This window comes from Eriocheir sinensis, chromosome 5, assembly GCF_024679095.1.
Source record: "Eriocheir sinensis breed Jianghai 21 chromosome 5, ASM2467909v1, whole genome shotgun sequence".
NCBI lineage: Eukaryota > Metazoa > Arthropoda > Malacostraca > Decapoda > Varunidae > Eriocheir > Eriocheir sinensis.
The window spans coordinates 26,428,483-26,441,167 of record NC_066513.1 but is presented as its reverse complement, the minus strand read 5'-3'; the positions used below and the strand labels follow the sequence as shown (position 1 = coordinate 26,441,167).

Below are 12,685 nucleotides of genomic sequence, written 5' to 3'. Positions count from 1 at the left end.
ACCCCAAACAGGAGAGCCTTAATTATACGAGGACCGGGAACGTAATTTTCTCTGCTACTTTATTTTAAGATCGTTCAAGGTAGGAAGGGAGGAGAAAGGAGAGCCGGAGGGTAAAGAACAGAAGGAAAAGAGAAGAAAGGAAAGGAAGGGACTAGGAAAAGGAGGAGGAGGAGGAAGGAAGGGGACAGTGAAGGGAAGAAGAGTAAGGGAGGGAATAAGAAAAGAAGAAATCGAGGAGGAGGAAGAAGGGAGGAGACTCTGAAGGGAGGAAGAAGGAAGAGTGAGAAAGGGAGGGGCTAGGAAGAGATGGAGGAGGAGGAGGAGGAGGGAGAGATAGAGCCACTGAAGGGAAGAAGAAGAGGAGGAAGAGGAAGGCGTGAGGGAGGGACGGGGGAACTTGGGAAGGGACGAGGGGCAGCAGAAACCGTGTAGAAATTATGATAGAGTCGCGGGGTCGTGTGTGAATCCAGCGAGGGGAGTGAAGAACCTTGTCACGTGTTCGCTGGCTCACAACACCCGAGCGATCTGGCGCCGGGTAGGACTCACAGCGGCAGGGCGGCGGGCGACGGGGCGGCCAGGCGGGGAGGATGTAGAGGATATAAAGTCCCATGGCGCCCTAACGAAGGATACAGAAGGAAGATACGAGGCAGTAAATTGACTTCGCATACGCTGGCTGCCGAAGGGAAAGGCCGCGGTGACCTGGTTTGAGCCCATCTGACCTGACCTTGTATCTCGTGACTAGGACCTCCTTGCAGGGCCTGAAACGTGTAAGAGTGAATGTTTTGAGAAGGCAACACTAGCAAGGCAGTTCTCCTCCCTCCTCCATTTTGCTGTCCTTCATTCTGCACACACGCACGCACATACGCACACATTAATTGGACTTTCGCCACATATTGAGTACTGTGTGACCTTTTATTTTATTTTGGCCTCACTTTTATATACTTAAACACACTTATACACTCTTACACGCTGTCATGCCTCTCTCTACCCACCTCTCTTCTTCGTCTCATTCTACACACACACACGCACATACTAACACAACTATCGACACATGAAGAATATTGCAGTGTGTTTTCTTGTTTATTTTGGTCGCCGTCTGATGCAAAGTTAGAGAATATGGAATGAGTCAAGCCACAGTATCATTCCCCTTCTCCTTCCATCTCTTCCGCGTCTCATTCCACACACACATGCGCACACACTAACAGGACCTTTGCCGCCTAAAAAGTACTGTACTGTGTTTCTTGTATAGTTTGTCCACTCTCTTATACAAAATTATCGATTAGGGAATGACTCCAACCACACTGTCATGCCATTCTCCTACTGCCACCTCTCTCTCCTTCATTACTTCGTTTCCTCATTCCCCACACTCATGCTCGCACGCTCGAACGCACACTGTCACGCCTCGCCACCTCCAAAGCGTATACTGATCAGGATTTTTAGTACGTTTCTGCACGCACTCGAGTAGAAGTTTAACGAAGAAGTGTACTACAAGAACGTCGATTTCTATTTGTGGTTAGTTCGGGTTCCTGGAATAAGCGAATAGGAGTAAATAGTAGAAATCAACATGAATTTACCACCACTTCTGACCTTCTCTTCTTTTATAGTCTCAGGGAATAATTTCAATAACGTAGCGTGACTGAAGAAAGGAAGAGAAGTAAAAATTATATTAACTATGAAGATGATGACGATAATAATGATAATAATACCTTACAGTGATAATAGTGATTGAGATAATGATATAATGAAGGTGATAAATAGGAGGAGAAGAGGATTATAAGGAGGAAGAAAAATATAAGAGAGAAGGAAAGTTAAAAGCAAGGATAAGTTATATAATATGCGAAAGGCGTAGAATAGAAAAAAAGAGAGAAAGAATATGCAGGAGAGAGAATGGAGGTAATAAATAAAGATGAGGTAAAAGAAGAGAGGAGAGAAAAAATACAATAAATGGAAGTTGAAGAAAAGGATATAAGGAGGGAAAGATGCAGAGGAGGAGGAGGAGGAAGAAAAGAAAGAGGAAGAAAAAAAAAGAAGTAAAGATAAAAAAATGATAAGTGGGAGGAGAGAACGTAGGAAAACGAGGTCAGGAGGAGAAGGAAAAGTAATAAGAGAAAAATGGAGCAAAAAAACAAAGGAAAAAAAGGAAGGTAGGAGGAGAAAGGGATAATGATGGAAAGTGAAAGGAGGAGAGGAGGGAAAACGAGAGAGTAAAGGTGGAGGAGGTTGAGAAGAAAGGAAGAGGAGGAAGAGGAGGAGAAGGAGGAGGAAGAGTGAGTCGTATCTGATTGTAAAAGAGGAAAGGAGGAGAAGGAGGAGGAGGAGAAAGAGGAAGAGGAAAAAGAGGAGGAGAGGAGGAAGAGAGGCCGAGAAATAGGAGTGAATCGTATCTGAACGTAAAAGATGAAAAAAAGAGGAGAGAGAGTAAGAGAAGAATGAGGAGGAGGAAAAGGAGGAAGAGGAGAAAGAGAGAGAAAAAGAGAAAGAGGAGGACTAGGACAAGGACGAAAAGAAGGAGGAGGAGGAGGAGGAACAGAAGAAGGAGGAGGAGAAAGAAGAAGAAGAGAAGTTCGAGGATTAGAAGCGTGCCGTACTTACATGTCCTCACGCATTAGTCGCCTCACTCGTGTTTCTGCTTAACGAGACATCGAGCTCAGGGTGGAAGCGTCGTGTCATCGGGGTCACTTATTTCCTCCCTGTTGCTTTTACGGTCCCGGGAAGGAAGGTCTGTTGTGGCGCGCGATACGAAGGTCTGTTGTGGCGCTCAGTACTGTTCGCGGAGCCTCATCACACTCACAAAGGACCGTATTCTTATATAAACATTTCGGCGCCCAAGCTCACACACATTTGACAAGGCTATCGTGGGGAGTTTGGGGGCATTTTCAGGGGTAGCTTAATGACCCTGGTGGTAGTTTGACCCTTCTGTATACCATGAACCAACAAAGTCACGCATTAGCACTCGTGTGATCTCATTATTGGCCCTCTGAAATAAGTGTAGTGAGAGGCGGAAAAGTCTCGAAATACCAAGCGAAGTCTAAAGGTTTTTGCATCAGCCAGTTTCCTCTGATCTCGTATAATTTTATGGCGGAATCTCATTGCTCCCTTGACGGTGGACGATAAAATGTGGCTCTTCTTTTTTGCCTCTGTGTTTAGCGATCTCTTTTTTGCATTGCTGAACGGTTCTTGTGTCGGGGAAACCTTCATGGCTCCTACCTCGGCGTCCGGTGGAAATGAAAATGTTCTGTGAAATGTACCGTTGATTTGTTGACTTAAGTTCCTCAATTATTAAATCCTGAATTGTTTGTTTCGACTTTTTTTTCTCTCTCTCTCAGTGATGTATAGTTTTATCAGGCTATAATTTGGCGTGTGTCAAGATTTTTATTTGTTTTCTAGTCAGTTCAGAGCAAACGCATGTAATGAAAGTTTTAATTGTCCTTTTTGTGATGGAAATTATGATTTGATATTTGTTGGGCAAATGTTCAAATTCACTTGCTATAAGCGCGGATGTAAATGACCCGGCGAATATATATTTTTTCCGAACAGAAGTCTTTGTATATATATTTTTTGTAACGTTGACTACAGTGACTATTAGCCTACATTTATTCATTTATCACCAGCTACCATTAGTTTTCCTTATCAACTATCCATAACCACTCCTATTTTTCTTCTGCAAGCGTCCTCAAGCACCTTCAATTGCTTTTCTTCTCTCTTTATATGTTTCTTTTCTGTAACTTTGACTAGAGCAACTACTAGTCACTGCTATTTTCTTCATTAGTCTTCCATAGAGCATCCATCCTTAGTTTTCTTTTTTCAAGCTCGTCTGTGGATTGATCGCCTGTATTCCCAGAGCAAATAGTTAATTTTTCTTCAAGCGCCTGCCTTTGATTTTCTCCCGTACCCTCGGCCGCAGGAACCGCCCGCCACCACCGCTATTTACTTCCCTTCCCAAGACTCGTCCATTGTCTGCGGCCTTTGTGCAGCAGACCATCAGAGCGGAGGCACGGCGGGAGGCACTCACGTTTGTGGCCGCGGGAATGTAGCCGCAAGTGTTCTCCTGCTTCTCTGACTCGCCTTTTCTTTCCTTTCATGGCCGCAGTAAAAAATGGAAGCTGTAATCAGACCAGCACCCGCCGCCGCAAGGAGCGAGGGTGCATACTAGACGGTGTACAGGGTGGGTGAACAAGGGGCGTTCCAGGAAGCTTCGTCACGGCGTTCTCGGCGAATCTCACCCCTCGTCGCCTGCATTGTTGTTTTCGCCGAGTTTCATTCTCCAGATCGGGGTTTATGGTTCTCTTGAGGGCTTCGTCTTTCCCCGTTGAGGCGGATATATAACCACCAGGCTTATGGAAACGGTGGAATGCTGAAAATCTAGAAGCAACATCCAAAACGGTATCCTCCATCTCTTATTGTTCCCTTGGGGGCTTCATTTTTGATCTGTGAGGGTGATTATATTAGCACCGGGCTTTTGGAAATGGCTGAAATATTAAAAGTTATTGGTCCAATCGGTATCATCCACCTCTTATTGTTCTTTCGAGCCCTTCATCTTTACCCCATGAAGGCTTTTGTCATTATAGGAAGGTCAGAAGTAAGCTAATTTCGGTATGATAAATAAATCGTCAGTCTTTCAGATGTCAAGTTGCGTTCCGGCCTCTCTGCCCGTCACGAGGCTTCCTATTCACCACTCCCCGCGATGAATGTTGCCAGCGTGACGTCATATTCAAAGAAATTACGAGGGATCGCATTGAAGTGCATCTGTAAACTCAATTTTCCGCGATGATTCTCCACCCCGACGAGAGGCGCGGCTCAGTTCCGGGAAAAAGTGCGTGGCGTTCATGACCGGGCGGCTGCCGACCCTCCGCGCAACGATAATTTCTTGAAAGCTTTTACGCTCGTGTTGGTGAAGTGGTTTCCGTAGTTGTCAGCCGTTGCCCTGATCCACTCTGACCTTTGTTCGAATCCAGGGCAGGCAGTGCAGGCGGAGCATACATGAGGCACGTAGCAATTTAATCAAGGTTTGTGCGTCGTGGCCTATTAGGGAATCAATGGGCGGTGAACACAAGGCTCCCAGCTCCACTCCTGCATGTCTTACGACCCCGGCCTGTTTCCCTGACGCTACCAAATTAACTGTTTCGCTAAAGATTGGTTCTGTTACGCGCCGATGTCTCGTTTCCTACTTAATCTACTGATGTTCTGTTGCCATATATGTGTTCTGCTAACTTTCAAACCTGCAGGAAACTAACCGTTGGAAAGAGTGTAGTTGATGAAAACAAGTGAAAGTAACAACAGATATAGACGCGTTACTATAATCGATCTTAGCCTTTCTTTCACCTATATCAGGAACTTTGAATCTTCCATCTTATTAGGCATCATATGTGTATCATAAAAGCAATATACCAAGGTCAGAATAGGAAAGACATTCAAGTAACTATTTTATTTATTTCAGAGAACTTTGCGTCTTCTTTCTTATTGGGCAAAACTACTTTCATAAAAAAAAAATTGCAAAAGTCAAAAAAGGAAAGACATGGAAGAAAATAGGTGTAATTGAACTATTCCATTATAAAACATAGTATTGATTCACATTTCTTTGCTCGTCTGCAGCATCGATACACTCGGCAAACAGACTGTGTGGAACATGGAAGTTAGACTGTTAGAGCATACGATAACGGCACTGCGTATTACTGAAACTCACATTTCCTGCAAAGCATTCATAATAAAAAATGTGCATGGCTATATCGACAATGCATTCACGTTCGTCCGTTCGCACTAAAAAGGAATGTATTTTTATTTGAATTTGTTTCCAGTCTCACAAGAACGGTTAAAGTCGCATTTTTTTTTCATCGGCGCGCTGTGTTGCTGTCTTTCACGAGGTGTTCGATGCCTCCGCTCCTGATTATTTTACTCGTTCTCATATTTTTTGGTAGGCTTCCTCTGGCGCACTCAGGTCAAGAGCGGAGGTAATACAAACAAAAAACAATATATTCTGATTCCTTCATCTGATAAACTTTGGTATTGAAATGAGAAAAAAATATTGCAATCACGGCATACGAACTTAATGGATAGAATATGGTGTTTAGATAGTCTTAAATGAGGTTAGTATTCTTAAACGCTTCCACCTCTCACGTGCACTATTCCCAAAGGCTGAAAAGGAGATTAGTCGGGTTCCAATGAGTGTTCTTGTCGGTTCATGGTACAGAAGAAGGGTCAAACTACCACCGGAGTCATTAAACTACCTCCGGAAATGTCCCAAACTCCTACGAAAGCCTTGTCGAATATGTGAGCTTGGGCGCAGAAGTGTTTAATAATACGTTCGTAAGTCTTAAGCTTATTTTGTTTCGTAGTTAGGCGTGCCAGTCACTACATCACGGAGGCGCGTCATGTAAAGGCCAAGGCGGCTATTAAATTAGATAATAACTCGAACTGGACAAACGTAAATGTCAGGAAAACACGCGAGTGAGTCATTTGTGTACCCAGCTTGTGTGTGTGTGTGTGTGTGTGTGTGTGTGTGTGTGTGTGTGTGTGTGTGTGCGTGTGCGTGTGTGTCTGTTCCGTCCATGCGAAGGCGGGGGGAAATGGTCCATGCAACTTCCAGAATTAATTGATGGTTGTCTTCGGTGTTTGCTTTGTTTGCTTCAGTCCATCCTGGGAAGGCAAGACGGAATGAACGCGAAGAGGAGAACAGAATGAGTAACAAATAATACAAGGGAAAGGATATTCAGCGTAACTCCTTAATGAATAGATAGATCTGACTGTGAATTAAAACTCTGAGTATTTGGTGTCAGTCCACCCTCGAAAATTAGGTGAAATTAGTTAAGAAAATGATGTTAACAGCAAAAGCAGTAAAAGAAGGGATGTTAGTGAGTTGATAGATGCTGTTCTTTATCAATTGCCTGTTGCTTTTGGTGCTTAAGGTTAGGCCTCAGATCATTCCTGGTGGATTTAGACGGAATTTAAAGAGGAAAGGAAAAGTAATATAAGAACTAATGTTAATGAGTTGATAGATGTGGTTCTTCATCAATTACCGGTTACTTTTTGGAGCTTATGATTAGGCTTCAGATGAGCCTTGGTGGATTTAGAAGTAATTTAAAAAGGAAAGGAAAAATAGTGAAAAGGGAATCATAGTCAATAAAAAAAATGAAATATATTATTCAGCTCCTTAATTGAGTGATGGGTCGAATGTGAAGGAATATCTTTTTTGTAGTTTTCCATTCACCTTTCAAAAGTAGTGAAGGGGAAAATCGTATTAATTAAGACTGCCGAAATAGTTAATAGACGTGGATGTGAATTATTAATGGCCACTTATACCGTTGGTTTCGTATATTCCAGTTCACCTTTAAAAGATGGGCCGAAAACAAGCTTAGGAGAAAATGGGAAAAGTAGAGGATAAGATGATAGAAAATGGTTAGTGCGAACTCCTTAATTAAGAAATAAATATGTTTTTTAACTGATTAAGGATGATTGTTCTTGATGCTAATTTTATAACCAGAATATATTTGCCCAGTGATAATGCGTGTGTTGGCAGACATTAGCCCGTGTTAACTTAATGAATATAACTGGTTTTACATTAATTCTTTTTTTTTTTTTTTTAGCATTGGCTTTGTATTCTTCAGGTAATTCAATAATACAAGACAATGAATAGCGAGGGACAGTATGTTGTGAATAATCTTTTTTTTTCGTAAATTAATGAAGTAATAATGAAGTTTTTCGTGTCAACTCCATTATTCAAAAGACTTAGCCCCAGTTGTGTCCATGTCAACCGTCGAAAACATGATAAATATAAGCGGGAATGTAAATAAAGAGATAGAGAGAGAGTTTGACCTAGGGGATTAATATAACAAAGTCTGGTTCATATTGTGCCTAAAATGAGTACTTCGTTGTTCCATGCTTTCTTTCGCGTGCTCCCCTTTAAGGGCAATACGGACTTGCGTATAAAGGTATATATGATACAAAGGCAAAGCATTGTTCGGGTGAAATAATACGTACTTCTTATTATTAAATCAAGGTTTATAACGATCCATGTTTTCCGATGGCTGGAGGAATCCCTGAGTCTAGTGTTGGACGTAACGAACATTAACAAGAAAGATGTGTGATAATAACGGCGGTTTTATGTCACATCTGCGGAGAAAATCGCATTACTTCCTGGATTAATGATTTGCATTTTCCGGTAACTCGGTGCACGCGCTACTCCGCCCGGCGGGAGGGAGAAACATGCAAAATACAATGCGATAAAGAAATATGAATAAGGAAAAAGCGGAATTAATTACAGCACCGCCGCGTCAGTTTCCAGGTGATGCATAACGGCATTCCATTATATGAAATTGCTAAATTGTTTAATATTATAATAAAAGCAGCAGACACTCGTCCTTGGAATCCAATTTCATTTATTGCAATCAGCCGCGCCGCCAGTCTGCAGGAAACCGTCTCCAAGTCCATCATCGCTAAAAATGACACAACGGAAAATGCGTCACGCCGTTTCCCCCGAGCCATAAATTCACGTTCATAATACTCGCGTTACGACGGAGGGGAAAAGCATCCGTAAACTTATCGCTCCATAGCATCGAGAAAAAGTGCGGTATCAGGCAGTTTTCCCTCCACGCAATATTCGCTTATTAATCCTCGCCTTGCTTCAGCGGGCAATGAAAAGAACAGAAAACAACGAAAAACTCCCCATCACCCCGAGCTGCCGCGAGCACGGGGAGGGGGAGGAACGGAAGGGGCGATAAAAACGACGGACTATTAAGATGAATGGGGAGAGAATAATTTAATCGCCCCCTTATGAGGTTTCGAGTCCGCTCCCACCCGATTTACGAGGCGGTGGAATTGGAATTAGTCAGGCAAACGATGTGTGTGTGTGGTGTGTGTGTGTGTGTGTGTGTGTGTGTGTGTGTGTGTGAGTGTGAGCGAGAGCGAGAGCGAGAGCGAGAGAGAGAGAGAGTGTGTTCAACAAAAAGTAACGTTTGAAAAATAGCATTTGCAGTATAAACTAAATTATTACTTTAAACTCTATTGCTTGTATCAGTTAGCAGTAAGTGAATTTAAAGTTAATCCCGTTAAAAATAGGCAGTGAGGGACCTACGCCCACTACTGCCACATGCACTCCCTCTGATTGTTGAATTTACAAACTTAATGCTGGGCTACTGAACCCCGACTCCACTCAGGGCTATATTTTGAAACATATCGGCGCCCAAACACGCTTATTTATACCAAGGCTTTCGCAGGCGTTGTGAGCCCTTCTCTGGGTAATTTGATGGCCCTGGTGATAGTTCAGTGAAGCTTTTGTAGCGTGAACGTGACAAATAGACAGACAGACAAACATACAGACAGACAAAGAGAGAGAAAAAGGAAGCACACACATTTACCAAGACATTCATAGGCGTTGTGGCCCTTCCCCTGGGTAGTTAGATGACCCTATAGTGAGAGTTTGACGAATATATTTTAATACCATGAACGTGATAGACAGACAGACAGAAAGAGATAAAAAAAAAGAAACCACATACGTTTACCATGGCTTTCATAGGCGTTGTGGGCTCTTCCCTGGGTAGTTAGATGACCCTAGTGGTAGGTTGACGAAGATTCTGTACCATGAACGTGAAAGATAGACAGAGAAGGAGAACGTAGAAAAAGGAAACATTTGGCGCCCAACTACACAGACTATTTACCAAGACTTCCGTAGGCGTTGTTGACCTATCCCAGGGTAATTTGATGACCCTGGTGATAGTTCAACGAAGCTTTTGTATCATTAACGTAACAGACAGGCAGACAGACAGAGAGAGAGAGAAAGAAAGAGAGCGTAGCAAAAAAACATTTCGGAGCCCAAGCACATGTAATTACCAAGGCTTTCGTAGGACTTGTGGGCTTGTCCCTGGGTAGTTTGATGACCCTGGCGGTAGTTTGATGAAGCTTCCCACCGTGAAAGTGAAAACAACACCTGAGACCATGTTTAATCTCCTTTGAGGCCTTTGAAAGTAGTTGATGTGAGCGGTGCAAGTTCCCAAGAGTACCCGGGTCTTAGTGTTGACAAAGTGGCGTGAAAAAAAATAACTCATGAGAACCGGTTTAATCTCCTATGAGGCCTTTGGAAATAGTTGATGTGGATCGCAGAAGTGTCTGAGGATATCCCGCTTTTAATGTCGACAGTGTGGCGGCGATAAATACGTGATATTGTTGCCATAATGCGCTGCGGATACAGGGAACCCGTCCGCTGTGAGGAAGACAAACAGGGTGCTAAATAGCCGGGTGTCTCCCCTTAATGAAACTCCGGCAGCTGCAGTGCTTGGCTAATATACCTTCTGCGTCCGGTGTGTTTAAGTTGGCCGCAAAATATAGTGTGCGAACCGAAGCTCAGAAGGTTACTTATTGATATTGCTTGTTATTTTATTTATTTATCTATCTATCTATCTATCGTTTTATGTTTCTTTCCTCTTACCTTCCTGCATCAAAACTCAAAGCAGTCCGTTCACTTATATTTTGTTAGTATATTTGTTTTATTAATCCGCTTTATCGTGTTAGCTTTCTTACAGGTCTCCGTCCATCTATCCATCTATCTATCTATCTATCTATCTATATCTATCTCTTATTCTCTTTCAAAACCAAACAGGAACACACGAGAAAAAATAAACAAACTCAAAAAAATAACATATCTATCTACCTATCTATCTATCTATATCTATCACTTATTCTCTTTCAAAACCAAACAGGAACACACGAGAAAAAATAAACAAACAAACTCAAAAAAATAACAAATGCAAAACAGCCAATAACAGACTTTCCTTTCTCAACATCCAATAATTCCGACCGGTGTGCCAGGTGTGCCGCGCTAATTACGTCCACGGTGAGCCGGACCAGGTAACCGCACCCTTATCTGCTGTATACGCTTCAGTGCTCCGGTAGGTCGCTCTAGTTAACGGCTATCAAAACACCAAACACCAAATCAACCGCTTGTTTTTCTTTTTTTCCAGGTGGATGCTCCAGTTTATAATTCGCCCCTAGAAAACATCCATATAAGTGTCGTGATAGATTGATAGATAGATAGATAGATTGATAGATAGATAGATACATAGAGAGAGAGAGAGTAATAGATGGAGGGGGGGAGGGGCAAAGGAAACCCCTCCATCCCCCAATTCTATCCTTTCCTCCTCTCCTTCTTTCCTTTCTTTCTTCCTTCTTGCCACTTCTTTCTGTTTTCTATCCTCTCTTTTATCTCCGTTTCCTTTGTTTTTTTATCAGTTCACTTATTTTTTCACCTTTAGGTAGATAAATAGAATGATAGATGGATAGATAGATAGATAGATAGATAGATATGCAGGTACGTAAGAAGACCATTCACATAAGTAGAAAAAATGAACAAGGTATCAAAAAACAAACTCACTCATTTTTCTCCACTCATAAAAACAAAACAAACAATTCAAGCTTCAAAAACAGCACACATAACCAATCAACTTTACCGTATATAGACTAACCGCCTCTTACAGACTCCTCACGTTCTTCTGCTCTTACGTTCTTGTGCTCTTCTTCATCCACTCAACTTCACCTAACCCGTATCTTCTTCCTCCTCTTCTTGTGTTCCTCGTCTTCTTCTAGTCAACTTCACCTAACCCTCATTTTCCTCCTCTTCTTCTTCTGTTCCTCATCTTCTTCCAATCAACTTCACCAAACCCTCATCTTCCTCCTTCTCTTCTCCCCCTCAGCTATGACCTCAGGGGCGTCCCGGCGAAACACTACAGTAACCCGTTGCACTTCGACGAGAGAGCCACGTTCGACAATGCGGCCCTGGTGGTGCAGCGCGTGAAGACGGAGGACGCGGGGGTGTACAGCTGCCGCATTCACTTCAACTCCGGCCCCTCCCTAACCTTCACCACTAATCTTACTGTTATAGGTGGGTTAGGTTACGTGAGTGTGTGTAGGTGTGTGTGTGGGGGTGGGGGGGGGGGTGAGAGTGTAACGAGGCTGTATTTTGTGTTTCTTCGTATATTTTTCTTTTGTTTCAGGGTGTGTTTGAGTTTGTGTTGGTATATTCGAGTTGTTGTTTTTTGTCTTTCTCGCTTGGTTTGAATTTGTTATAGTTGGGTTATGTGCGTGTGTGTGTGTGTGTGTGTGTGTGTGTGTGTGTGTGTGTGTGTGTGTGTGTGTGTGTGTGTGTGTGTGTGTGTGTGTGTGTTTGTTTTTGTTTTTTGCTTAATCCCTTTTGTTTTGGGGTTGTTTTCTGTTTTTTTGTTGGTATATTGCTGTTGTTGTTTTTTTGTCTTTTCCTGGCTTGTTTTGGGTCTTGTTGAGGATTTTGTTGTTGTTGTTTCCTTCGAGTTTTGCTTTTGTTTCGTTCTTTCGTTTCCTCTTCATGTTTTTATTCGTGTTCTTTCATTCTTATTTTTCATCCTTTTTCCATCTTTACTCGTTCCTCCTCCTCCATCTCCTTCTTTTCATCCTTATCTTTTTCCCTTCCCTTCCCTTTTCTACTCGATGCTTTTGCTTGTGTGATCTTTTATGTAATTTTTCCTTCCATTTTTATTCTTATCTGTTGTTCATATTCTTCAATCTTCCCTGTCTCTTCCCCTCCTCCTCTTTCTAATCTTTTCCTTTCTTTTATTGTTTTCCTTTCGATTTTCCTTTTGTTCTTTCCTTTGTTCTTCATATTCTTATTCTTCAACCTTCTCATCTTTACTCATTCTTGCTTCACCTCCTCCTCCTCCTCCTCCTC

At 42.5% G+C, this 12,685-nt stretch overlaps 1 protein-coding gene across 1 annotated transcript in view; it reads left to right on the top strand.

Moving 5' to 3' along the window:
* LOC126983053 (nephrin-like) overlaps positions 1–12,685 on the top strand; it is a 60,957-nt gene that overhangs the window by 22,667 nt on the left and 25,605 nt on the right. Inside the window, exon 3 of the mRNA XM_050835513.1 lies at positions 11,679–11,866. Coding sequence (XP_050691470.1) covers positions 11,679–11,866 — 188 coding nt within the window. The remainder of the gene's footprint in view (positions 1–11,678; positions 11,867–12,685) is intronic.